At 54.2% G+C, this 27,372-nt stretch overlaps 2 protein-coding genes across 2 annotated transcripts in view; one reads left to right on the top strand and one right to left on the bottom strand.

Moving 5' to 3' along the window:
• Window positions 1–3,516: 3,516 nt before the first annotated feature.
• PTGES (prostaglandin E synthase) lies at window positions 3,517–15,611 on the top strand. Its single transcript, XM_033858822.2, has 3 exons — window positions 3,517–3,801; window positions 7,176–7,258; window positions 15,036–15,611. The coding sequence occupies exons 1-3, from the start codon at window positions 3,673–3,675 to the stop codon at window positions 15,283–15,285; spliced, it is 462 nt and encodes a 153-aa protein (XP_033714713.1). The 5' UTR covers window positions 3,517–3,672; the 3' UTR covers window positions 15,286–15,611.
• Window positions 15,612–26,118: 10,507 nt separating this feature from the next.
• Window positions 26,119–27,372, bottom strand: part of PRRX2 (paired related homeobox 2) — a 47,514-nt gene continuing 46,260 nt past the window's right edge. The window contains exon 4 of the mRNA XM_033858821.2: window positions 26,119–27,367. Coding sequence (XP_033714712.1) covers window positions 27,232–27,367 — 136 coding nt within the window. The 3' untranslated portion in view covers window positions 26,119–27,231. The remainder of the gene's footprint in view (window positions 27,368–27,372) is intronic.

The following is a 27,372-nucleotide window of genomic DNA, read 5'->3' as shown; positions in this document are numbered from 1 at the left end:
CTCAGGCATGGCTGCCGCTGTCTGCTCAGGGTGGTAGAACTGGGACGGGAGAAATTTGTGGGTTTTTTTAATACAGTATAGTAACACATTTTGATTATACAGCTCGGTGAATTTTTATGTATATATCCACCTGGGTAACTATCACCCGGGTCAAGACATAAAACATTTCCAACGTCCAGGAGGCCTCCTCCCGGGGTGGTCTCAGGGCCTTCTCTTGTCCTCTTTCTTTTTTTAAATTTTTTTTTAAATTTGGCCACACCTCTTGGCTTGCTGGACCTTAGTTCCCTAACCAGGGATTGAACCAGAGCCCTAAGTAGTGAAAGCTCGGAGTCCTAACCACTGGACCACCAGGGAATTCCCTCTCTTGCCGTCATTTCTGTGCAAGCGCCAGTGTATTTTCTGGGGGCCTTGGGGCCAGGCCCACAGTGAGCACTCCCATCCCTGACCCTGTCCCCGCCCCACCCTGCAAGGCGGCACAGGGGTGGGGGCACCGATCCCATTTTACATGCAAAGAACGTTACTGGAGCTCAGAGAAAAGTAACACCACCGTCACCATCTCCACCGAAAACAACAAGGGCAGCTCCGCTGACTGAGGAAGGCTGTAGGGAAATTCTTGGCGGAAGATCAGAGAAGGACTTGTTATCCTTACTGGGCCCTGACTTAGCTGGTTATTTTCAGCAGACGATGAAGAAAAGATTCCTATCACAAAGTCACACACACGGGTCAGAAGGGCCTCCCGACAAAGTCCCTCTTATTTTCCGCTGTGGGTAACAGTAGGTAATCACCTGCTCCTTGCCCATACTGGTTTTCCCAGCCTCTGCTGGTGAGGTTTCTATCTTGCTGTTTTAGAAGACCAAACAGAGCAGAGCACGCCCCCTGGTCCAAGGAGGGATGAACACAAGCGTCCCCTCTCGGTTGTCTCTGGTCCACAATTCTGGGGGTGGTGCAGAGATCCCAGCCCCGCAACTGAGCTTTTTGACAAGGAAGACAGCCCCCTGCAGTGGTTCCCCTGAGTTGGGGGCAAGAGAAGCGGGAGTCCTCTGTTCTCAGACAAAAACATCGGCAAGGAGCAAGCCAGCACAGTCCCTCCCAATCTAGTGTCAGAGATAAAACACGTTTCAGGACATCCAATGCCTTCTATGTTCGTCCGTGATCGTGACCTACCATTTATCTCATGGGGCTGGGACAACCCAGCCCGGCAGCCCCATGCTGCAGAGACATGGGTGTCGGTTTACAAGCTCATCTTTTGTCCAGATAAAGGAAGGCTTGGCACATGTAAGTGGACAAGAAGCCATCCTTCACCTCACGTCCCCCACCCCCAACCTACTGCCCCCAGCCTCAGCGGCGGGGGGGTTTCCAAGAGTCTCCCTCCTGGCAACCCTGCTAGGTAGGCATCATTATTCCCGTTTTGAGGAAGGGGAAACTGAGGCTCAGAGGCTTCTGCAGATGGAGGGCCGACTATGTGCCAGGTGCCTGATAATTAGACATGATTCTTCCTAGTTCCCACAGCTGCTGTGGGGAGTGACTGACCGTCGGCTGCATTTGACAGTTGAAGAAGTGGGTTCAGAGAGGAACGTTGCTTGCCCAAAGCCACACAGCTGCCACTGAGGGCTGGCTCTGGGGTTTGATGCCAGCGGAGTCTGGCTCTAGAGTTCACAGCAAGTGTCTTTGCCCTCTGGCCAGGTCTTTCCTTGGTCTCTGCTGCTTTGGGGCACAAGCCAGAACCAGAACCAGGAAAAGAACCAGGTATAGTTTTTTGACGTAAGGGAAGCCGTTTTGGCCTAAGCCATTTTGTGATCTAAGCTGTGGCCACAGTGCTAGTCCTTGAACAGATCTCAGTAATAAGGAGCTTAAGGGAACAAAACAACAAACTGTTATCAGGCAGGAGGAATAACAATAACAAAGATAATTTATCAGTTGTTACAACTCCTGGTTCTGTTTCAGTGGTGCTTCAATAGCCCGAAGCACTTTCCCGAGATGTTTTGCAGAATTTAAACACCCCCCTCAGGCGCCCGACCACCAGATCTACTGAAACCTAGGGGACGGTGACTCTAACATTTTCTGACCCTCCTGACTTCAATCACCTAAAGCTTGGATGCGGTTGACCTCTGCCCCAATTCTGCGCTGAATTCTCCTCTACTCGAGCCCCTCTATGCATACGCATATACCCTCAGCTTAAAACTTCCCCGCTTTTGCTGTTAACAGACACGGCTTCGGGAAAGCTCCCCGGTGTCCGCCTTACTTACTGCAAGTCATAAATCCTTCCTTCTCCCCATCTTTGGCTCGTGTGTCTTTCGGCTCAACACCCACCAAGGGGCGAACCCAGTTTTCAGGTAACAAGACTGACACTGCTGTCCCTCTGGGCAGGTCCAAGTTTGGAGTGGGCACCGGAAGCTGAGTTTTCCCTCTTCCCCACTTCCCCAGGGTGCCCCTGCAAGCAGGAGCAAGCCGTGTTGGCAAAACTAAAGGGATAAGATCCCTGCCTCTACCGAGGTCCCACCCCAAACCTGGGGAAGGGGGCCAAGGGGAGGGGAGGACACGACAGGATGAGGATTTTGAAGCAGGGGATTCAAAGGGGTCACGAGCTGTTGATGCTTTCTCCCGAAGAACTGGCTCTTTTGGGAAGTTCCTGTGATGAACAATGAAACCATTTGCCCGGGAGTCTCCTGGCAAAGTAAAGTGATACTGAAAAAGACAGTAGACCACTGTGCTAGTTTCCTACAGTTGCTGTAACAAATGAACACAAATGTAGTGGCATAAAACAACACACATCTGCTATCTCACAGCTCTGGAGGCCAGAAGTCCAAAATCGATTTCGGTGGCTAAAGTCGAGGTGTCCACAAGGCTGGTTCCGGGGGAGAATTTGTCTCCTTGTCTTGTCCAGCTCCTAGAGGCCACCTGCGTTTTATGGTGCACCTTCCTTTCACCTTCAAGGCTAGCAGTGTAGCATCTTCTCTCCTCTCTGACCTCTGCTGTCTTCACATCTTTTCTCCCCCTAATTCTACTGCCTCTCTCTTAGGAGGACCCTTCTGATTCAACTGCATTCACAGAGAATCCAGGATAATCTCTCCATTTGAAGACATTTACTCAGCCCTTGCAAAGGCCCTTTGCCACGTTCTGTGACATAGTCACAGGCTCTGGAGACTGGGATGTGGACATCTTTGGGGGCAGGGGTAGGAGGAGCACAATTCAGCAAAGTCACATCAGTGTAGGTCTGGCTGTGGCTCAAGTGTCCAGGCTGAACGTGGGGACAGATAGCTTGGTTCTCACACCCTGACCCTCAGGGCGGTGGCCACAGATCAGTGACTCTGCCACCTGTGGAAGTCCTGCCAGGCTCCTGGCTTTGCTGCACGCCCTGAAGACAGGCACTGCCATCCACCCCCCCCCCACCACCACCACTTGACAGATTGAGGAAACTGATTAGAAAGTGTTTAAGGATTTGCCAGGGAGGGGTGGGGAGGGGCCAGGGGCCCGATCGGGAGCCCCCCTGGCTCTCTGCTTCTCCCAGCATCTGGGGGCAGAAGTTGCGGCTGCTGGGAGGTGGGCGGGTGCAGACAAGCCTCCCGCGTGCTCTCCCCGCCCCTCCCTGCTCTCGGAGACAGAGCCACGCGCCCGAGCTCGCAGCCGCTCGCTGTCTCTCCCGGAGCTGCCGCCGCTGCTGCCACCGCCGAGATGCCTCCCCCCGGCCTGGAGCTGATGAGCGGCCGGGTGCTCCCGGCCTTCCTGCTCTGCAGCACGCTGCTAGTCATCAAGATGTACGTGGTGGCCATCATCACGGGCCAAGTGAGGCTTCGGAAGAAGGTACGTGCCGCCCTCGGGGACCCCAGCCCCGCGTGCGCTCCCTTCTCTCACCGCCGGGAAGGCTGGGGACGGGACCCTTGGCCCAGATGTTTTCGGGGCCAGAGTTTGAGCGGGCGGGCTCGGGACCAGGTGCCTCTCCCAGCCCTTTGGGATGGCTTCTCTGCGGCCCTTGGTTTCAGCGGGGCCCGCACCTCCTTTTCCTCTGTTTTAAGAGCATTTGCCATTTGCCGTGCCACCAGGTGAGTTCTCGGCACAGCAGGACTCCACGAGTGCCGCTGAGCTAGGCCGGCGGCTCAGAGAGAAGCAGGTCCCAGAGGGTGGAGTGAGGCAGCATTCAGCCTCCGTCCGACCTGGCGGCTTCCCGCACCGGAGATCTGATGTTTGGGTGGGGTGGGAACCGGCAGAACAGGAGGCCAGAGAAGCCTTTAAGTGGAAATTCCCAGCTCTCCCGGCAAGGTCGCTCCCAAACCCACCGCAGCCTCCCTCCAGAGGCCAGGTCTCAGGCAGGCTGCGCTGAAGTTCTCGGGGAGGAATTTCCCCCACCGATCCGCCAATCCGAATCCTGGAGCCAAAACAGCAATAAAGACGCCAAGATCTGAGCCGGTGGGGGCGGGCGGGGCGGGGGGGGGGGGAGCAAGGGGGCGGGTGGACCTGTTCCAGGGCGGCCGCTAGCCCGCGGGGCAGCCAGGGCCAGGGAAGTGGCAGCAGCCGTCCTGTTAGACAAAGAGAAGCCCAGGGGTACCTCTGATCATCCCCCCAGGTATTTCAGAGAGGCGTTGTTTCCGACCGTGCCCCTTCGTCCAGTTCCGAGGCGAGAAAGGCCGGCGCCCACGTCGTGCCATGCCGGGGGTGGACACTGGGGAGAGGAAGGTTGCTCAGCAGCAGGGCTTAGCAGGTACGGGCAGGACCGAAGGCAGGGCAGCTCCCCGGATGAACGAACTCCCAAAGCAGAGGCACACGCATCGTGCTGACTTCTCCCTGCCCCGGCCCATCCTGGGATGCAAGATACAGGCAGCAAGCGGAGACAGCCGCGTTCACCCATTGAGTCCTTCCATGGAGCGTTTAATCCCCACCACCGCCCGGGGGGCGGGGGGAGTCGGCGTGGGGGCATATTCAGCTTCTCATCCAGTTGAGGAACCTGAACTCAGAGAGGAGACATCTCTTGTGAAGGCCACACAGCGGGGTTGGAGCCCAGGTGCCCAGCTCCGGAGCCCACTCCCTGCCATGGCGGGGATGGGGTTCTCACCAGGGCCGTGCGGGGCCCAGAGCTTTTCTTTTAATGTGAATTAGGGAAGGAAGAGGCAAACCTGTTGGGGTGCCTGTCTACCGGGTCAGTAGGGAGTGGCAGAAGGAAACCTCCCCTTGGGGTGGCTCCGGTTCTCCCTACACCACAAATTTCCCTCTCATTCAGTCAGTCAGGGAGGAGCTGGGGAAGCCACACCGTGGGGAGGTGACGGATGCCTGGGGAGGTGACGATGCCTGGGGAGGTGACGGATGCCGGCTCTGGCTCCTCCACCCATTAGCCTCGGGACCAGGGGCAAGTCTGAGAGCTTGATTTCCTCATTTGTAAACTGAGGATGGTCACAGCAGTGCCAGGAGAATACAGCTCCTGGCACGGAGCAAATGCCCCACCAGCGCTAAGTCTTCATTACTTATTAACAGTTGGAATTGACACGACAGGCCAGAGATCTCTTGGTGGGAGTGTATCTCGAGGCCTGACCCTGGCCCCAGCTAGAGGCAGTGCTTATGCTTCTGACGCTGGGGCTCTATCCCTGTCTGCACTGCCGCTGGCTCCTGGCCAGGCCAACTTGTATTCATGCTGTCTTCAGGGGTGAGCAAACACCCAAGACAGCTGCCCACTGAATGCCGAGACCCTGAGAAAGGTGTCACAGGCCCACGGACTCTGCAGGGCCATCAGAATTGGTGATTCCATGACTTAAGGGCCAGCAGAGAAGAATTCTGGGCGTTGGGAAATCCTGATGGTGACAAGCCCTGCATTCACCTCTGGGCTGGAGCAGGGGCAGACCCACCAGGCAGGACAAAAAAAAAACCCCAGCACTTGGGAACAGATATCTCAAGGGCTCATGAATCAGAAGCAGCAGGATATGCAATTTAGAAAACGTGCTACAGAGATTCGGGTTTGCTGTGGGGTTGGTGGGGCTGGCTGGCTGGATGCCCGCAGGGAACAGTGCAGCAAGAGCGACGGGTGTGACCTCCAATGACCTGAGTGTGACCTCAAGTCCCTCTTTTGCACTGACGATTCACCGAGCGAGCGCCCTCCTGGCGCTGTGCTGGGGCGTCTCCACTTCTCTCCTTTGCTCTTCATGTAGTAGATGAACCTCATTTGATCTGGAATTCACAGATGAGGAAGCTGAGACCCAGAGAAGTTCAGAAACCTGCAGTTAGTCGGTGTGGAGCTGAGTTTCTCACCGGGACCTGTCAAGACCCTCTCATTGCTCTTAGTTCAAAGTTTAAATTCTTAGGCTCCTGCCTCCAGGACCCCTGCTGACCCCTGCAACTTTATCTTGGAACTCTGTCCCTTGCTGTCTATGCTCCAGCCATGCTGGTTTTTCCTTCTTCATACATGCTCTTCTTCTGACCCCAGGGCCTTTGCACAGGCTGTTCCGTATGCTATTGCTATACCCCTCCCTCCTTCTGGTTAAGGTTGATGCATCCTTCAAGCCTCAGCTTTACTGTCACTGCCTCAGAGAAGCCTTCTCTGATCCCCAGCCTTGGTTGGGTCTCCTGTGAACATTCTCAAAGCACACCCAGTCTTCTGTTTCTCAACACTCACCACCTGGTCTTCCCTGGTTCATTGGCAATTCCCTCATTACACTGTGGGCTTCACGAGAGCAGAGATAGGAGGGCCTTTTCCTTAGTCTTTTCCGGCTGCTCTACAACAAAATGCCAGAGACTGGGTGGCCTATCAGCCACAAAAATTTATTTCTCACAGTTCTGGAAGCTGGGAAGTCCGAGGTCAAGGAACCGGCAGAGGTGGTGTCTGATGAGGGCCTACTTTCTGGTCCATAGATGGCTATCTTCTTGCTGTGTCCTCACTTGGCAAAGGGGTGAGGCAGCTCTCTGGGGTCTCTTATAAGAGTGCTAATCTCATTCAAGAGAGCCCCACCCTTATGACCTAACTGCCTCCTTAAAGGCATCACACTCGGGGTTAGGCTTCAACATAGGAAATTTGCAGGGACACGAACATTTAGTCCGTAGCAGCCTTGTTCACGGTGAGTCTCCAGCACTTCGCACGCAGTAAGAGTTCATGGGTGCTGGTGAATGGCCACGTATGTGCCTGCCGGCATCGCCGCGGACCTAGTCGACTGGGCCGTCCATCTCATGAATGGTAATTCTCTGCTGATGTATTCCAGGCTTTTGCTAACCCTGAGGATGCTCAGAGACACGGAGGCCTCCAGTATTGCCGGAGCGACCCAGATGTGGAACGTTGTCTCAGGCAAGTACCACTGGCCCCTCAGCCTGATCATGGCCTGTCCTTTCGGGCCCTCTTCTGAACACGGGGGCTTGGAGGATGCCCAGGGGGCCTAGGTCTTCTGCCTTCCAGATCCTCTTAGACTGTTTTCATTTATTCATTAATTTAAGTTCTAGTGACTCGTGGAAAAGTGATATGTGCTCGTGGCTCAGGATGACAGAGTTGGAATAGGATGTTCAGTGCAATTTCAGTCTCTCTCCCACCTCTGACCTGCAGGTCCTGCCCAGATCTGCTCCCCAGGGGCCAGTGCTGTTACCAATGTCTTACGCATCTTCTCCGAGACACTTTTCCTGCATTTACTACACACGCGCTATGCTTTTTCCTTTTTACCCCCAAAGGATCACTCTTCACCCACTGATTCATACTGTCCTTTCTTCACATAACAGAAATGGTTTCATAGCAGCCCATAGAGGGGCCTCGTTCATTACGTCGGCACTGTAGCATTTACGCCATTTCTCTATTAAATAGATGGTCCGTAGCTGGTCCAACCACTTACCCTCCGATGGCATTTAGGCTGTTCTAAGTCTCTCTGTGTTATGAACAGAGTGCATCAAAGCTTCTTTCATTTTCCTTTGTGCGTCAGTGTGAGCAAAACTGCGGGCTGCGATCAAATGGTAAGAAATACTGTCAAATGGTACACAAGTCTAGTCCCACAGCTGGTGTGTGAGACGTGTCTCCGACCCTGCTAACTCTGTATCCACTTTTGGGTGGATTCTTGCCAACATGATGGGTGAAAATGTACGTCACATTTCAGTTTTACTTTGCATTTCTTTCTTTTTTTTTTTTTTTTGGCTGTGCTGTGCAGCTTATGGGATTTTAGTTCCCTGACCGGGGATCGAACTCAGGCCCTCAGCAGTGAGAGCACGGAGTCCAAACCACTGGACTGCCGGGGAATTCCCTACTTCGCATTTCTGAGTGCAGTTGAACATTTTTTCATATGCTTAGCGTCCCCCAGTCAATCTAAAGCAATTTTTCTTATTATAAAACTCAGAACTAGTCATTGCAGACCATTTGGTTAATATCGAAAATACATAGAGCCAAAAGGGGAAAACCACTCACAATTCTTGTCACTGTTAACGTGTTCATCGATCTCCTCTTTGTCGTCTAAATATTTTTCATAACACTAGGTGTACATGGTACACCTTCTGGGCGTTCTGATTTTTTTTCAGTTAATTATTTCATGAGCACTTTCCATGTCAGTAAATACTACTGGAAAAGTGATTCTTAAAAAAGGGAGGCAGAGGGAGTTCCCTGGCAGTGCAGTGGCTGGGACTCGGTGCTTTCACTGACGTGGCCCAGGTTCAATCCCTCATCAGGGAACTGAGATCCCCAAGCCACATGTGGGGCCATAAATAAATAAATACATAAATAAATAAATAAAGGCTGCGTAAAATTCCATCAGAGACTAAAGGTTAATTTCACGTAGCCAGTCTCAGTGGTGGGTATTTTAGCAGTTTCCTCTCTGCAGTTTTACACCAATGGGCTGGAGAGCCAGGAGGAAGCACTCCCAGGGGATGGGGGTTGTCAGCAGGCGTGGGATGGGTGTGGGGAGGATGGGTAGCTGGACAGGAGTGAGACAGACACAAGCCCTCACCTAGTTCTTGTCACATTCCCATGAATCACCGGCAGAAATGGGTGGGACCAAGTGGTATAAATAATAGAGATTCTTTTCTTTTTCTTGGCCATTGAAAATAACATGCACTTGTGGTTTTTAAAAATTACAGAAATGTGTAATGTAGAAAGTGAAATTCATTGCCATTTCATCCTTTCTAATGTAACTACAGTATATAGTCCTTCCTACGAGGTCCATCCATCCATCCATCTATCCGTTCATTCAACATTCAACGAGCACTGACCATGCGCTAGCTACTGTGCTAAGCACTCGTTGTACTTTGGTGAACAAAAGCCTCACCCGTACATGAATCCATACTGGTGACCCTCATGCCACCTGGTTGGCATGACTCTCCGGGGCAGTGGAGAAGCGTGTGATGAGTAGCAGGGGCAGCCGGTTGCCAGGCCAGCTCAGAGCAGCCACCCAGAGTGCTTGGCTTCTCCCAAGGGGTGAGGGGTCTGTGCAGCAAAACTTGCGTTACTTGTGGCACAGGGGTGGTTACACAGGGTCACGAACACTTTGTTTATATTGGCTGCAACCGTGCCAGGGAGAGACCACACACCCGTGTGGCACCACGATGTCTCCACCCACCCAACACGATTCTCATTTCTGAACAAAAGGACACGTCATCTACAGTGCTCATACTCAAGTAGCTGAAATTCAATTCAGCACTTTTTTTTTTTTTTGGCTGTACCACATAACTTGTGGGATCTTAGTTCCCCAACCAAGGATCAAACCCGGGCCCCCCGGCAGTGAAAACACCCCAGTCTTAACCACTGGACCACCAGGGAATTCCCCAATTCAACACTTTTCTCTTCTTTTTTTAATTAATTAATTATTATTATTATTTTTGGCTGTGTTGGGTCCTCGCTGCGTGCGGGCTTTCTCTAGTTGCGGTGAGCAGGGGCTACTTTTCGTTGCGGTGCGCGGGCTTCTCATTGCAGTGGCTTCTCTTGTTGTGGAGCGCGGGCTGTAGGCACACGGGCTCAGTAGTTGTGGCGCATGGGCTTAGCTGCTCCGCAGCATGTGGGCTCTTCCTGGACCAGGGCTCGAACCTGCGTCCCCTGCACTGGCAGGCGGATTCTATCTATCTATCCATCTATTTATTTATTTATTTATGGCCGCGTTGGGTCTTCATTGCTGCGCGCGGGCTTTCTCTAGTTGCAGCGAGAGGGGGCTACTCTTTGATGCGGTGCGCGGGCTTCTCATTGCGGTGGCTTCTCTTGTTGCGGAGCATGGGCTCTAGGCGCGCGGGCTCAGTAGTTGTGGCGCACGGGCTTAGCTGCTCCACAGCATGTGGGATCTTCTCGGATCAGGGCTCAAACCCGTGTCCCCTGCATTGGCAGGCAGATTCTTAACCACTGTGCCACCGGGGAAGTCCCTGAATTTTCTTTCTTTATTATTTATTTATTTTTTTGGCGGTATGCGGGCCTCTCACTGTTGTGGCCTCTCCCATTGCGGAGCACAGGCTCCAGACGCGCAGGCTCAGCGGCCATGGCTCACGGGCCCAGCCGCTCCGCGGCATGTGGGATCCTCCCGGACCGGTGCACGAACCCGTGTCCCCTGCATCGGCAGGCGGACTCTCAACCACTGCGCCACCAGGGAAGCCCTATTTTATTTATTTTTTATACAGCAGGTTCTTATTAGTTATCCATTTTATACATATTAGTGTATACATGTCAATCTCTATCTCCCAATTCATCCACCACCACCAGCCACCCCCACCGCTTTCCCCCCTTGGCATCCATACGTTTGTTCTCTACATCTGTGTCTCTATTTCTGCCTTGCCAACCAGTTCATCTGTACCATTTTTCTAGGTTCCACATATATGCGTTAATATACGATATTGTTTTTCTCTTTCTGACTTACTTCACTCTGTAGGACAGTCTCTATCCATCCACGTCTCTACAAATGACCCAATTTCATTCCTTTTTATGGCTCAGTAATATTCCATTGTATACATGTGCCACATCTTCTTTATCCATTCGTCTGTCGATGGGCATTTAGGTTGCTTCTATAACCCGGCTCTCGTAAATAGTGCCCAATGCAGCCCCCTTTGAGCACCTCTTAGCTAATGATGTCATATTCATTTGGTGAGTGTTGTTGGTGACCTTCCATGTACTGTTATTTACTGGGGCTTACTATGCCGGACCTGGGGGTTCCTGGGGCCCCAGGGCTCCTGCTGACTTTACATAACATCATGGAACCTCGAGGGCGCAGGGGATCACACATCCTGCCATCCGCTACCGGAGAACTGGCTGGAACCTGACAGGAGACGCCCTGGAAGCAGAAGTGAGTTAAATATTAGACCAGAGGTTTTAGTGCAACCAGGGCCGCCTTCTGCACAAACAGGAAAGCACTTTGGTCTCAGTTCTTGGAGCACAGATCTGCCTTGCAGATTAGCTCAGGCTGGAGCCCAAATGTGAGACCAGATCTGGGAGGGGTCAGGAACCAGGTTTCAAGGACAATGATGAAACCCAGCCACGTCCTTTGAGTGATTCCTATCGAAGTCTCCCAGCCATGTAGGTTTGGGCCAGATTCTGAGTTCATGTGAATATGCAACTTCATTGGGGCCGGCGGGGGTGTGTGTCTCTGCGCGGTCCCGAGGAAGGAAGACAAACACTTGACCCAGACTTTGAGATATTTCTGATTATTTGGAGTGTGGTGCGGAGACTTCATCTGAGTGAACTGGTTTGTCAGGAGACTGGGTCACAGAATCTCAGCGCTAGAAGTCCTTTAAGACCCCATCCGAACACATTATTTTGTGGATGGTGAACAGAGGTCCAGAGACAGAGACCTGCCCGAGGCCAGGGGTCTAACGAGCACCCTTGGGGAAGTGCGAGGCTCCTAGCCTCGCACCGTAAAATGTTTATGAATTTGGCCTGGGCGTCTGAGGGCGCTGGGATTCTGGCAAAACCAAGAGCTGAAATTAGCTTTAGCAATCATGTCCGGGACAGGGCTGGCGGTGATGATGACGGTGCCAAAGAAGATGGCAGCTAAATTGGGGCAAAACTACTCCGTGCCAGGCAGTGTTCTAAGCACTTTATAGGAACCAACCCACTCTGCCTCCCAGTAGGCTTCCAAGGGCGGCACTAGCATCAATAGAGGAAGAAGCAGGTTTGCCAAGGCCGCATCGCTCGTGAGCCCAGGCCATCTGATATGGGCTCTGCTCTCCTTTCAAGAAGGCGGTTTAACTCTATTTTATAACCTGCCTTTAAAACTAAGCAGGCGTCACCTCATATCAAACCTGAATTCAAGGAAATCACCCGTGCAGATGGAGAGCCTGGGAAGGGAAGAGGAGAGAGCTAGCGGGGCTGCCAGCAGCTGTCCCTGCCCAGGAAGCCTGGGGGGAACTGTAGGGCTCTCTCCGCAGTCCTGTCACCGGATGCAATAAAAGGCAGCCGGTGTTGCAGTGTCTGTTGACGGGAGAGGCAGGCCTGACGCTGCAGGGAGCCATGCAAGTCCAGTCTAGCGGGAATTTGCTCTGAGTGGTTTTTACCTTAAAAAACTGGTCATTAGTGGAATGACACATTTCGCCCAAGCATTTCTCTGGTACGTGACTCCCTCCATGTCTCTCGATTCGGATCCCGGGGTAGGGGCGGCGGGGAGGAGAGGAATGAGCTTTCTCGGCATCACGCCTGTCCTCGGCGCCACTTGTGGCTTCGTGGGGGCCCCATGGCAGTTTCCGTGGGGACTGGGCACCCCAGGGGCTGAGGGCCTTTCTCAGCTCCCAGCCACCTCTCCTCCCTCAAAGGTGATCTCTGAATCCTCTAGTCCCAGTTGCTGGAGCCAGGAGGGAGGGCTGCCCCTCCCATCTTTATTCCTCTTCTGTGCCTGGTGTCCCCCCACTTCTTTCCCTCACCTGTGCTGTGGGGTTTGGCCGACGATCCTCTCAACAGCTCTCTAAAAAGTGACTCACTCTCAGAATGTAAATACATGCTTTAAGGAGAAGTGTCTCATTGAATGGGTTTCATGCGCTAGTTACGCTTTTCCTGAAACTTTCCGAGAAATATACAACATGACAAAAATACTCCCAGCTGGTACCATCTCATGAGTCAACCTGTGGGAGGAAGACCACCTTCTAGGACACCCTGACTTAACGTAAAATAGGTTTTCCAAGGTGTCTGTCTCATAGCATGTTAGGGGATGTTGGTGTACACAGATGATCTCCATAGCATGGGGTTAAATAGCGTGATTTTAGAGCAACAGTTGCTGCCCCTTCCCCAGTAAGGTAAGGGACTTGCTCGATTGAGGAATTGAAATGGCCCCAGTCCTCAGCTTCCCCCTCTTCATCACTGTAGCCAAGATCTGGCCACGGCCTGCTTCTCTCACATGCATCCAGCAGTATTTCCCTCAGCTGGTGAGACCTGCCCTGCTGTAGACTTGCTTTCCCTGGGGCTGTGTCCCAAGGTCAAGCTTTGGGAATAAAGGAGAAGGAAGACTCATGTTGGCTCCAGGATATGGGGACAGAGACACTAACTGCGGTGTCCTGAGTTTGACCTAAGATCCAGGCCCTGCTGGGTTTATGGGAGCTTTTGTACACTCAGATTGAATTCCAGACCCCTTACCCTGCTTCATGAGGCCCCTCTCCCCCTCTTACCCTGTCTCCCTCCCTCTTACGTGCCACACTCCAGCCACATGGGTCACTTTTCTGAGCCTTGAACACGCAATGCTCATTCCCACCTCAGGGCCTTTGCACAGGCCCATGCTTCTCCCTGGAGAGTTCTTCCCCGGCACAGATGGCCCCTCATCATTCAGGCTTCAGTACAACGTCTCCTTCCCTGACTACACCCACCCTAGTCATGACACAGAGACCCCTGCAGCCCTGGGTTGCTGAGTGCTTCTCCCCTCTGCCTTGCCCAATTCCTAGCGTCCACACACCCTGGCCCTTGCCTGAGGTCCTTGCAAGTGGCAGGGAAACGGAGGACTCCACGGCAGGTCCCCACACAGGGGCTGCTGGGCTGGGCTGGGCCCGTTAGTGCAGTGTTGGTGAGATGCACTCCAGCTGGAAGGCTTGGAGAAGGGGCTTCAGTTCTAGAAGCGTCCCCGTGCCTCACACACGTGGCCTGTCCTTGGGGGAGGTCACGGCCCAGGCACCGCGTTCCTGTTTATTTGCGCTTCCAACATGCCATCTCTGGCTTTGGTCATTTGCTCAGTGTCTAATTTATGGGACTTGACCTCCCCACCCTCCACAGAGGAAGCTGCCCATTAGTAGGAATCATGGAAAATGTGAACCAACTTTGAGCAGAAGTGGATGAGTTTTCTTTGTCGGTCGTTTTTTCATGGCAGCGTTACACACAGCCGCCCCTCCCCCCCCCACCACATATACTCACACACTTGATATTTTAAACAAAGAAAGAAACAGGATAGCGCGGATGAAACAGAGCTTCGCCACTGTCCGGCGATTGGCTGGCTCCAGCGAGTGCAAGTTGTCCTTATTATCCCTGAGAGGAGGAAGGCTTTGCTTAGATTTAGGGGCAGAAGAAGACAGAGCCAGGCGTGGATTTCAGATGCGTGTTCTTAGCCCATCCCTCTGGGGAGGGCCCAGGAACCTGCATTTGGAAGGAGGACGGCCTCAGAAAAGCCCTGCCTTGGTGGTAAAGAGCACGGGCTGGGGAGCTTCCTGGTGGTCTAGTGGTTAGGACTTGGCGCTTTCACTACTGTGGCCCGGGTTCAATTCCTGGTCGGGGAACTGAGATCCTGCAGGCTGCGTGGTGTGGCCAAAATTAAAAAATAAATAAATAAAAGAGCAGCGGCTGGAGGCAGACCGAGGCTCCAGCCCAGCTTTCACTCAACCCCACTGAGCCCCACTGTTCCTGCCTGGTGTCCAAGGCCAGAGGGGAAGATAGGGGAGACCATGGCAGGGGCTGCTAAGAAAACCAACCAGCAGCCCTTCGTGGCTCCTGGTCTGCTAACAGGGTTCACTTTCTGAGCTGCTCACCGGCACGAGCTTGGAGTCACCGTCGCCCCTGCCTCTGGGGTATCTCCTTGTCTTGGCCATGACGGACGTGAGCCTGGCACCCCCGAGGTGGTCCCCAGGGGTGTGGGGCCTTTCGGGGCAGAGGGTCTCAGCTCCCAGGACATTCTCAAAGCCGACTCCTGGCTGACTGCACCCCCTTGCCTTCCCAGAGCCCACCGGAATGACATGGAGACCATCTACCCCTTCCTGTTCCTGGGCTTCGTCTACTCCTTCTTGGGGCCTGACCCCTTCGTTGCCTGGGTGCACTTCCTGGTCGTCTTCCTGGGCCGCATGGTGCACACCGTGGCCTACCTGGGGAAGCTGCGGGCGCCCACCCGCTCTCTGGCCTACACCCTGGCCCAGCTCCCCTGCGCCTCCATGGCCCTGCAGATCGTCTGGGAAGCAGCTCGCCACCTGTGACCAGCCGCTGACACTTCCTCGGCCGCCGGACCCCCGGCCACGAGCCACCGGGAGACCAGGTGCCCCTCTGAGATTGTGATAGGCCCCGGCGCCTGGTATCCTGGCAACCAGCTGGATTCCTGGGTGAAGCCACCGATTAGAACTGTTTAGAGACCGGTTGTCACGACTGATAGAAAATCCTTCCACTTAAAGAACAGAGCATGGAAAGTATCCCTCCCTCTTCCTCCCCAAGTCTGGGAAGGGTGAGCAGAGACTCAGTTCAGGTTTCTGAACCTAACGACCCTCTGAATGCAGGGCTGTAATAAATAAGGACTTCTCACCTCCACCCCAGAGATGCTGATTTAGCTGGTCTAGAGGGGAGCCTGGGCGTCTGCATTTTTAGGAAGTTCCTGTGAGTCCCAGCAATGGCCGGGCCTGGGGCCCACTGCCAGTCCCCTCTAGGGGAGGGCCCAGGACCGGCAGGTGGGAGTTTCTTTCCCGGTGGGAGAAGGGTTGTGCTCCTTTGTGCCCTGTTGACACTTCCCTGTGCCACATTCCTTTGCTGCATCCTTCTGTCTTGGGCACAGGTGCCGATGGGAAGGGCCCACAGTAGGGTCGGCTTTCTCTTCCCGAGGCTTTAGTTGCTCCGAAAGGCTGTCATTCAAGGACAACGGGCTTTGAAGGACCAACTGCTAAAAGGAAATTTTGACTCCTTCGGTATTTGCGAGGCTTGAAAGCCGCAAATGTGCACCCCTGCCGGGAATCGTGTGTCTCTCCTGGACTCTTGCAGTAAGAGCATGTGGCTTTAGTCATTAATGAAGTGTCTGACCAGCTTGGCCCCCTGGCGGCTGGTTCCCGGCATCCACCACCAACCAGGCTGGCTGGGGATCCGGCTCGCCCGACACTCTTGCGGGTCTGTGTCTGGGGGCGAAACTGACAAGACACAGTCTCTGGCAAACACACAAACCCACCCAGACGAGGGTGCTGAATCATGCAGAAAGCGAGCAGGCTGCTGGGAGACACCCTCCCGCCTCCTGCCGTGGGCCAGTAAGATGGTCAGTCAAGCCCATTTTTACACATGAGGAAACCAAGGCTCAAGGTGGACTCCCTGCAGTGTGGGATCAGCTCTGAACCCCGCCTGTCTGGCTCCCCCAAACTGCTCTAACCATTGTGAGGTCCTGCCTTTCCCCAGACCCCCCTCCCCAGCGCTGCCCCTTTCCTCCAGGATCTAGGGAAGCCCCCCTCACACCTGGGCATGGCCTCCTCTCACAGCGCTGCAGCCCCCGAGCTTCTGCCCCCGCGGACTGATGGGTCTGCCTAGTGGGGGCCTCACTGGGGACCCGGGGTTCCCCAGACCTCACTAGAAATCCGAGTCGGCCCCGCTGCCCGGCCGTGCTAGGAGGTGGGATGGGTAGCATTGCTTCCTGGTGGTGAGATGAGTCTCTGTTCTGGGGCTGCAGCCGCACGTCTGGAAGCAGAAAGCGCGTCTCCCTGTATTCAGTGTCTGCTGTTTGCTAAGCACCGGCTGAGCACGGTGTTCACAGTTTTTTTTCCACTTGATCCTCCACCCCAGGAAGGAGGTATTTCTGCTTTTTGATGACGAAAGTAAGGCTCAGGAAGGAGCTGTAACTTGCCCAACATCCCTGAGCTGGGATGTGATAAGAGAAGAGTAGACCCAGGATGTGTGCTTGTGTTTTAATACTTTCCCTTCCCAGACCAGGGAAAGAGGGACTGAGAGGGCAAAGTGCCCAGCTCAGACCCGGGTGAGGAGGGCATCCGATACCCACAGGGACCCTGTGACCCTGGGACCGAGGGAGGGGGCAGCTCCTCGGAACTGCAGAGACAGCAGCCCCTTGTGCACTGGCCCATCATTCGCTCCCTGCCCCGGCCCCCGGGACCCCTCAGATGCTGAGCTGCAAACAGGGTGGGGGGACGGCAGGACATCAGACAGTGACAACCCAAGTACTCAGTGCCCTAAGGGGGGGTGGGCAGTGGGAGCACAGGGAGGGCCTCTAACCCCTGCTGGGGAGGGGCTTCCTAGGGGACATGACAGCTCGCCTGCCATGGGCGTAAGTCAGACCGGCTTTGGGGGCGTGTCCAATCCAGCTGAGGAAAGATGAGCAGAGCTCAGCCCCCCGGGGTCTTGTGCCTGGGAAGTGGCGGGGGGCGTGTGGGAGCGGGGGTGGGCGGAAAGGGGCTCATTCAAGGCCTTGGGGCCTTGTGGGGTGGGTTCAGAGCCAGGGTGAGGAGAAGTGGGCGAGGGGTTAGTGACGTGGCTCTGTGTCCCAAGAGAACTTCCGAGAAGCCACATGGAAGGCAGCATGGTGAGGTTGACAGCTGGGCACTGGCTCTGGTTCCCAAACTGACGCAGACAGTGCCCAGCTGTCCCTCCAGTTTCTGGAGGGGCCGGGAAGAGGCAGGCGCAGCCTGACGGCAGGGAGGGGCAGCTGGCAGGAGCCGGGCGATGTTTCCAGGGTAGACCCGGAACCCTCCAGGATGGGGAAGGGCTGGGGGCGGCTTCCCGGAGCAGCTGCCCCTGGGGCTGAACCACAGCGCCCCTTTCTTGGGCAGCGGCAAAGTGAGCACTGCAGGTGAGACGATGCGGGTGGGCTGGCCTGGCCAGAAGCCCCACCCACACCCCGCCCCAGGCCATCCTGGGCGCGGTGAATTCCTCTGACTTCGCCTCCATCGCACCCCATCCAGATGCGGGGCGCCCTCTTGGGCTGCCTCCTCCTGACCCTGGACTGTGGGTGGTGCGAAGTGTGGGCAGTGCTGGGGGCAGGGCAGTGCTGAGCAGCAGCCTGGGGGCAGGCAAGGACTTTGGGGCCCAGCCCAGGCTTGGGAAACCGGAGCTGCCCCTGACTGGAGCCTGGTGGCTGGGGGCAACTTCTTCTGGGCTCTGAGTGAGCAGGAAAGCCCAGAGCCAGCCTGGGGTATCACACAGACCCCAGGGTCAGGGCCCTGGTCTGTGAGTTAGGGGCCCTCTCCTCAAAATGTTGCCAGTTTGGTCCTAATGCTATAGAACCTTTCACCCCCACCCGGGTACACACACTTCTTTTTTTTTTTTTTTAATAAACTTTATTTATTTTTGGCTGCGTGGGGTCTTCCTTGCTACACGCGGGCTTTCTCTAGTTGCGGCGAGTGGGAGCTATTCTTTGTTGTGGTGCGCGGGCTTCTCATTGCGGTGGCTTCTCTTTTTGCGGAGCACGGGCTCTAGGTGCGCGGGCTTCAGTAGTTGTGGCACGCGGGCTCAGTAGTTGTGGCGCGTGGGCTCTAGAGCACAGGCTCAGTAGCTGTGGCGCACGGGGTTAGTTGCTCCACAGCACGTGGGATCTTCCCGGACCAGAGCTCGAACCCCTGTCCACTGCATTGGCAGGTGGATTCTTAACCACTGCACCATCAGGGAGTCCTGAGTACACACCCTTCTAAGGAGGAAGGCCAAGACAGGTGATGGCTGGTGTGCCCTGTCCACCTGGGCTCCCCAGTCTCCTGTGAGGGCCCCTCTGGGGAACCACTGGGGCTCCCTCGTTTAATGGATTCCTTGTCTCCAGGCTTCCAAGAGCCTCCCTGGTATGTGACAGACTTGGAGGAACAGGCAAAGATGAGAGGACAAAGGGGCCTGGTTTTAGTCCTGGAGGTGGGGACAGAACCTGGGGACTCCCTTAATTCCCACAGAATTAAGGGCTCCTGGGGTTTCTGTGTGTGTCCCTGGGAGGCCATTGGCCTCAGGAATGGGCTTCCAGGCTGGCTAGGGCGGAAAGATGGACTCCTTCTTACTCCAGGTGTGCTGGGCCTTGGGCAGTCACAGAAGAGGGGTGTGTGTCCGGGTGGCTGGGAACCCAGGCAGGATTCCCTGAGAGGCATCCTTTGAGTTGGAAGCTGAAAGGTGGATGAGATTTTAAACTGTTAATTACAGGTACCCACAAGTAATGGTCACTATCAGAGGTTTAGAAACTATAGAAAAGCTCAAAGAAGAAAATAAAAGCTTCCTGTATTCTCACCACGCAGTTGTCATGGTCACGCTCCAGGTCATTGCAACAGCTCCCAACTGGATACCTGCATCCACCATCCACCCTTGGCCCCCACCGTCTACTCCCCACCCAGGGCCAGAGGCTTCTGTGTGCCAGTCCTCCGGTGGCTTCCCCCTACCCAGAGGAGGCTGGCGAGGCCCCACGCCATCTTCCTGCACCTTCTTCACTCTCCATCTCTCCCTCTAGAATGTGCACTCCAGGGGGACAGGGATTTGGGTCTGTGTTATTCTTGCCGTGCCTGTGTCCCCAGGTCTTGGAAGAGCACCTGGCTTCTAAGGCGTTTCTATTAAGTGAATGATGTGTAAAATGTGTGTGTGTGTGTGTGTGTGTGTGTGTGTGTGTGTACACATAGGGTAGAGATAGGGATTCTGAACTGTTTCTATCCAGGATGGAATTCCACAACAAAAAATATGGATCGAGTCTTTGCGGAGATGTCGTCGGTGTGTCACAGATGTGGGTGGCATCTGTGCTCAGGGTCTCACAGCCTGGCCTTTTCATCATCACTTGAGATTTTCCCTAATAATACATCTGCACTTCCTCCCAGGGCTTTTGATGGTCAATACCATGAATTTTAACAGCTCCCTGGCACTCCATCATCCCGGATACCCTCATCATTTATTTAATCTGCCCTTATTGTTGGATAATTAATTTTCCAGGCTGCATCAGCATAAGCAATGCTTTCATGGGCACCTTTGTCCATAAATCTCAGTGCAGATCTATTATTTTCAGGTACGTTACTAGAAGTAAAATTACTGGTCCGAAAGGCATGCCTGTTTTTAAGACTTGTGGTATATACTGTTCTCCAAAAAGATGGTTCCAATCTGGATAGAGTTCTAAAAAGTTTTGTCAATTTTTAGAACCCAAGTAGGGAAATTTACAAGTGTATATATAAAGAATAGAGACCACCCACAATCCCACGTTCCTGAGAAAACAACTGTTCACGCTGTGGTTTATGACTTTCCAGATTTTTAAAGTATGCATATTAAATACACATACAAATTATATGCAATATACATAATATGTATATATCTATGCATATTAAATATATAATATTTATATTTTATATATTACCTCTCCTCCCTGGAGATCCTGCCGTGTGGCCACTCATGAGACGGTGGTTGCTCCTCTTGGTATCTGTGCCCGCCATGAACATGTTGAGTAGCTTCACTTTTTAGAGTTTGAATTATGAAAATAATAGGGTTTTTCTTTTCATTTTCCAAATATAAAATTACAACGTTGACTTATTCTTTTTCAAGCCACACACATCTCCCCAGACATGCCAATGCATCTTCTGTCTAGAATTTAACTTGCTTTTTTAAAAAAGTTGACACTACCTTGTAACCCTCTGGGGAATACATTTTCACTGGCAGAGTGGGACTGGGTGGGCAGGATGTTGCTGCAGGCGGACAGTAGGAGGAGGGGACTGAGTTGTCAGGACTGTCTGAATAACCTGGAGTAGGGGACAAGTCGGGTTTAAGGGGTGGATGCTAGGACCTCAAACATCTGGCCTGGGTGATGGTACTTTGTGGGGAGGGCCTTGGGGAGCCCCAGAAGGCTTTAGGCAGGAGAGGGACATGATCAGGGCTGTGTTTTTTTGTTTGTTTTTTAATTTATTTTTATTTTTGCCTGCCTTGGGCCTTCGTTGTTGCGCACGGGCTTTCTCTAGTTGTGGCGAGAGGGGGCTGCTCTTCGTTGCGGTGCGCGGGCTTCTCATTGCAGTGGCTTTTCTTGTTGCAGAGCACGGGCTCTAGGTGCGTGGGCTTCAGTAGCTGTGGCACACAGGCTCAGTGGTTTTGGCTCACGGGCTCTAGAGCGCAGGCTCAGTAGTTGTGGCACACTGGCTTAGTTGCTCCGCAGCCTGTGGGATCTTCCCAGACCAGGGCTCGAACCTGTGTCCCCTGCATTGACAGGCAGATTCTTAACCACAGCGCCACCATGGAAGTCCCAAAGCTGTGTTTTAGGGCAACTAATCTGTCGGCTTATGCAGAATGGCCTGGAAAGTGATAAGATGGCAGATAATTTGAGCAGCGGCGTCAAGTCTCCTCTGTCATGGGTCCCGGGGTTCTTTGGGTGTGCTGTGGGCAGAGGGAGGCCAAGCTCAGGAGGACTTCCAAGCTCCATCTCCATCTGCATTGGTTTTCTACACTGGATAACAAGTTGCCACAAACGTAGCAGCGGAAAACAACACCCAGGGAATTCCCTGGTGGTCCAGTGGTTAGGACTCTGTGCTTCCACATCAGGTGGCATGGGTTCCATCCCTGGTTTCCTGGTCAGGGAACTAAGATCCTGCAAGCTGCTCAGTGCAGCCAAAAAAGAAAAAAAGGAAGAGAGAAAACAACACCTATTTATGGTCTTACGGTTCCTATAGGTCAGGAGTCTGGGCACAGGTTAACTGGGTTCTCTGCTCAGGGTCTCACAGGCTGCAGTCAAGGAATCCTCAGCTGAGGTCTCATCTGGAGCTCAGTATCCTATTCTGAGCTCATTCAGATTGCAGGCAGGATTGGGTTCCTTGTGGTGGTAAGAATGAGGCCCTTGGCTGCTGGGGGCCACCTCCTCCACAGGCAGGTCACAGCACATCTGTTTGTTTCTCAAGGCTGGTGGGAACGCATCTCTCTGCTCCGAATCTCTTTCAGGGAAGACCTGGACTCTCTTTCAAAGGTTTCACCTGGTTAGGTTAGGCCCACCGAGGATAATCTCCCTTCGGATGAGTCAAAGTCGACTGATTAGGGACCTTAATCACATCTGCTAAATCCCTTCATCTTCACCATATTCTATTGGTTAGAAGCAAGTCAGAGGTTCCACCCCTACCCAAGGAGACGGGATTACAAAGTGTGTGTCTCCCTGGGGAAGGAATCATGGGACCATCTTAGAATTACGTCATCCACACCACTTTATCAAGTGCACCTTCCAGTTTCAAGGTGCCCACTCCTGACTCCTCATATCCCAAGCTCGATCCATTCCCACTTCTTCTAAGGTGTGAACTAAGAGCTTAAGAAGTTCTCAAACACGCTCTTTCCAGCACTTGCAATAGAGAAGGGAATTCCTGACGACCACAAAGCTTCAAGACCTGAAGGACTAATGGTGGGATAACAGGAGCAGAGAGGAGAGCTTTGGATGGGGGCCACTCACTTACCAATAGGTATGGAAAAGACAAGTCCAGCTCTGACTGAGGCACCCAGGGGGACATAAAAGGGAAGAAAGCACTTTTTTTCATTTCAAAGAGCTTCTCGTGTAGTTGAGACGATCACATGGGCCTGCTTGTTCTGCTTCCCTGTGAGGTTATTAGTCTCATTACAGAAAACAGAGAGACAAGCTGATTGTGAGCCCTTATCAAATTTCAAGTATTTACAACCTGCTTTGGGTCTTCCCAGAATTTTTACACTGCATCTATGAAAACATACGACAAACAGCCATCTTGGCACACGTTGCTTCCACCCCCCACCCCACTGTGGATTATTTTTTGAAGTGCGGCTTAGAGGTAGAATTACTGGGTGAAAGCATGCAACGTGTTCGTGGCTGTTGGTACATTTCCCGAAAGGCTTGTGCTGATTTTTATGCTGTGACCCCTGCTGGTGATTTGGGATTTGCTTGTTTCTTTGTCTTTGGGTCAGGAGCCTGCGGCCATCTCCGGCGATCTGTGTGGGAGAGGGCCCTTGTTCTCCCGGCTCTGTGCCTGGCGGGGACCCCACAGCGCCCTCCAGTGGCAGGCAGCAGAGGTGCAGGAGCTTTGGTCCCCGGCTGGTGCCCAAGGAGCGTGGGCTTGGAAGGGACAAAGGGAAGAGCCAGGTTCTCTGAGGATAGAATGTGCAATTTCACCCCAAAACAGGGAGTATTTTGACTTCCCTAAACTCCACTGCTTGCTCTGTGTTTTTCCACCGTATACACCACAGCGCTCATTCGTGGAGGGTAACTCTGCCAACAACCCTGTGAGGTGGCTTCTGTTATCACCCCATGTTACAGAGGAGGAAACTGAGGCCCGGAGAAGTGCCTTGCCCAAGGTAAAACTCTGGTCTTAATTTCTCAGGTTTTGGGTTTTGCAAGAGCCAGACTGCCTTTCCTTCAATTTCTCTCTCTTTCTCTTGACTCAAGTTTCTTTATTTCAAACAAAAAAACAGAAGCAGATACATTCAGTGCCCTGTCCCAAGCTTGCTTGGCCAAAAGGGGAAAGGGAATCAGAGGGAGAAGGATTCCAAGTTCTCCCAGCCCGGGACGGGGCCTCGGGTACCTCATCCTCATGGAAAATTATATCCCGGGACGGGTGCCCAGGAAGCTGCCTACACAGCCCTGCAATTAGGGCTACAATCGTGACAGCAATGTTGGAATATATTTTCTTTCACAAGGAGGGCCGCTGGGGCCCCTCCCTCAGCTCCCCAGAGCAGCATGTGTAAACGATTAGGCCGGTCTGTTTTTCCTTGAGCGCTTGAGAGGAAGTGACATTGACATCCTTGTGGCCCCATGGCGGGGCCAGCGGCTCTATGGGAACTGGGCCCATGGCTTTTTCTGAAGCTGGTGTTCTTGGGACCCACCTTCCAGGCCCTAGTGGGAGCCCCCGGCCAGTGTGACCCCACCTCTGCTGCAGGCAGCCCCAACCTGGCGATGCTTCATGGCCCTCCCTCTGGACTGAAAATAGAAAGACCAGATGCACCTCCATCTGGGTTCTGGGGCACTGCCCAGGGCCTGGCTGGGCTCGTCCACGTGCTCACAAAAAGGCCGCTCTTCCTGGCTGCCCGTGAGGGCACAGCTCTGGGCCCTGTGGGCCGGCCCTTCGCTGGTGCAAATCCTTGGGGTGGGTGTCAGCTCCTTGGGAGGGAGGACCCTGCTCAGACCAGGACGGCCCCAGTGCTTGCCTGGGTGGAAGGGCAGGCCAGCATCTTCCCGACCCCTCTACCAGGTGGGTCCTACTGCCAGGGTCTCTTCCTCCCAGGCATCCACATGCTTCAGCCAATTCCTGGCCCCCTGGGCACCCCCTCGTTCCCCAGCCCAACACCTAGTCATCAACCCCTGTCCCTGCTGTGTCTGGGACACCTCCCAGATTGCCCACTCTGTCCCCATCTGGTCCAGGCTGCCACTTCTCCTGCCTGGACATCCAGCCCAGCCTCTGCAGGGGTCTCTCTGCTTCCAACAGGGTCCAAGGGGCGGGTCCCTCCACCCAGCAAATCCCCTCCATGGCTCCTCACCGCCAGGGTGACATCCAAACTTTATTTTTTAATTAAAAAAACAATTTTTTTGACTGTGCCATGCAGCATGTGGAATCATGTTCCCCGACCAGGGATAGAACCCATGTCCCCTGCAGTGGAAGCACAGAGTCCCAACCACCGGACCGCCAGGGAAGTCCCGACATCCAGACTTTAGATCTGGCCACACAAGCCCCACGTGAGCTGTCCCTGCTTCTCTCCATCTTCATCCTGCAGGAGATCCAGGCCCAGAACTGTCCCCACTGGCCCAAAGAGGCAGCTTCTGGCCTACCCCAGGGCCTTTACACATGCTGTTCCCTTAGCCAGAAACACTGTTCTCGCTCCCCTCTTTGTCTGGTGGACTCTTCATCCTTCCAGGACACTTCCTCCAGGAAGCCTGCCTGGATGCCTTAGACTAGGTTTGGGGCTCCTTGGGCTTGGTGTGGCCTTTGAAGCCAGGGACCCCGTGTCAATTCTCTGCTTTCTCCTCAGGGCCCAGTGTAGGGCCCTGCACACATATAGTATTTCATAATATTTGTTCAGTGAATGAATGGCAAATAGAAGCCCAGAAATCACTTACCCAAGGCAGAGGCCAAACTGAGCAAGAAAACACAGCTCTGGCTGTACCCACCTTCCCCCTTCCCCCACCATACACACACACAGCACAGGGTACAGGCCAACCCTTTGCTCTGGCTGCCGTAGTCAGGCCGGCAGAGCCAGCTCCATATATCAGCAGAATGCCCCCTCCCCACGCCTTCAGCTGGAGCCTGTGCCTCACCTCATCGTTTCCCACCCCCCCACCAAGGACCAGAGTCCCAACTGCCCAGCCACAGGGAAGACACACGGCGATGGTCCCCAGGGCCTGTTGGCCCATCTGAAGGGGACAAAGCTCACCCCACAAGAACCGTGTTTTCTTTTTTGTTTGTTTTGTTTTCTTATTTATTTGTTTATTGGCTGCATTGGGTCTTCGTTGCTGCACGCGGGCTTTCTCTAGTTGCGGCGAGCCGGGGCTACTCTTCGTTGCGGTGCGCGGGCTTCTCATTGAAGTGGCTTCTCTTGTTGCGGGGCGCGGGCTTCAGAAGTTGCAGCACACGGGCTCAGTAGTTGTGGCTCGCGGACTCTAGAGCACATGCTCAGTAGTTGTGGCACACGGGCTTAGTTGCTCCGCGGCATGTGGGATCTTCCTGGACCAGGGCTCAAACCCGTGTCCCCTGCATTGGCGGGCGGATTCTTAACCACTGCACCACCAGGGAAGCCCAGAACTGTGTTTTCATGGTGGAATTCCCGATGGAGGATGGGGAAGAATCTCTGGGGGTAAATTGGGGGAGATGGGGAGGGTCCTCACCTCACTCAGGGGTTAGTTACACCTTCTAAAACAAAAATGGGGACCATTCCTCGTGTTAGGATTGTCACGTGGCTTTGACCTATTCAAGGTCACCTAGAAGATGCAGCCTGTGGCTGGTGGGGGGGGACACTGGCCCTTTGGGGGGGCTTTGATGTGGTGTGGGCGGGACAGACTAGAGAAACGGGGGTCCATCCATGGAGTCCAGAGGTGTGACGGCTGTGTCACTGTGAGGGCCGCCCCTCCGGAGGGGCCGAGCGTCTTTGCGCCCTCTGGGGGTCAGGAAGTGTTGTCTTACTTCCTGGGGGCTGGTTGCAGAAATGATCACTTTATTCTATTTTATTTTTTCCGGCCGCATGGCTTTTGGGATCTTAGTTCCCCGACCAGGGATGGAATCCGGGCCCTGGCAGTGAAAGCAGCGAGTCCTAACCACCGGATGGATCACCAGGGAATTCCCAGAAATTATCTCTTAACTTCCCTGGAGGGTGCGCCCATCAGCAGGCGTGGCACGGGGCCAGGTGGAGAGGGCTGGCTTCAGACCATTCCCCTCACCCCACAGTTTTCTGCACACTCCTCATAAGTGATGTCAGTGCCTGGTGGCACATGTGTCTTCTGTCACCCCCAGTGACCATCTCTGAAATGGTAGGTTGGAGGACTTGGAAGGTCTCTGGTGGCCCTGTCTGTTAGGACCACCTGTCTGTCCTGTGAGCCCACCTGGGTCCTCCACTCTGCACCCCGACATTCTGGGCCATCTGCCTGGGTCCCCCACAGTCAAATGCCCAGGGGACCCCCAGCTTCTGCATGCCCAGCAGCAAGGGATTTAATTTTAGCGTCTGCTTCCACACACCCTCTGCTCCTGCCATAGGGCAGGGGAGACACTCCCTGCACAGAGAGGGTTCGGGTCCTGGCCAGGGTCACACATCGGGGTTTCTCCCAAACACCCGGGTGTCGGGGTTCCAGGGCAGGTCTCTGTCTTCCTACCCGGCTCCCCACCCCTGGGGCTCTACAGGGTGATGGAGGACTTCCTGCAGAAAGAGGCACACAGACGAGGGCAGCTGGCCCCAAAAGGCCGTCCCTTCATTGGTTTGCTGCCCTTGTCCGCCCTCCCGCAATCTTTTGGGGCTTAAAAATTTTTTTTTTTATTTCTTAAAGACAACAGCTTTTTGGCTTTAATACACAAAGTAAGTGAGGTCCTTGGTGAGCCGCTGCTCCAACCTTCCAGCCCAGCACCTCCAGGGTCAGGGGCCGCAGTCTCCAGTGGCCGTGGATGAAGGGCTGAGCCAGGCTCTGGGCATCTCAGCAGCCTCTTGGGCTCAGAAGTCCGGGCTGAAGAGAGGGGCCAGGAGAGCCCACCCAGCCTGTCCAGGGAGGCAGCGGGGAGGCAGCCAGGGAGGCAGCGGGGGCCTGGTGGGGCTGGCTGTCAGTTCACCGTGGGCACCTGGCTATGATGCAGGCTGAACTCCTTGGCCTTGAGACGAAGGCTGGCGATGCTGTTGGCCATGTTGACCCCCGGGGTCGCAGGGCCTGAGCCTCCTGGGCTGTACGGCGGCACCGTGCTGGG

This window comes from Tursiops truncatus, chromosome 6, assembly GCF_011762595.2.
Source record: "Tursiops truncatus isolate mTurTru1 chromosome 6, mTurTru1.mat.Y, whole genome shotgun sequence".
Lineage (NCBI taxonomy): Eukaryota > Metazoa > Chordata > Mammalia > Artiodactyla > Delphinidae > Tursiops > Tursiops truncatus.
Note: the sequence above shows the minus strand (reverse complement) of the source record. Positions and strands in the feature narration are given on the sequence as shown.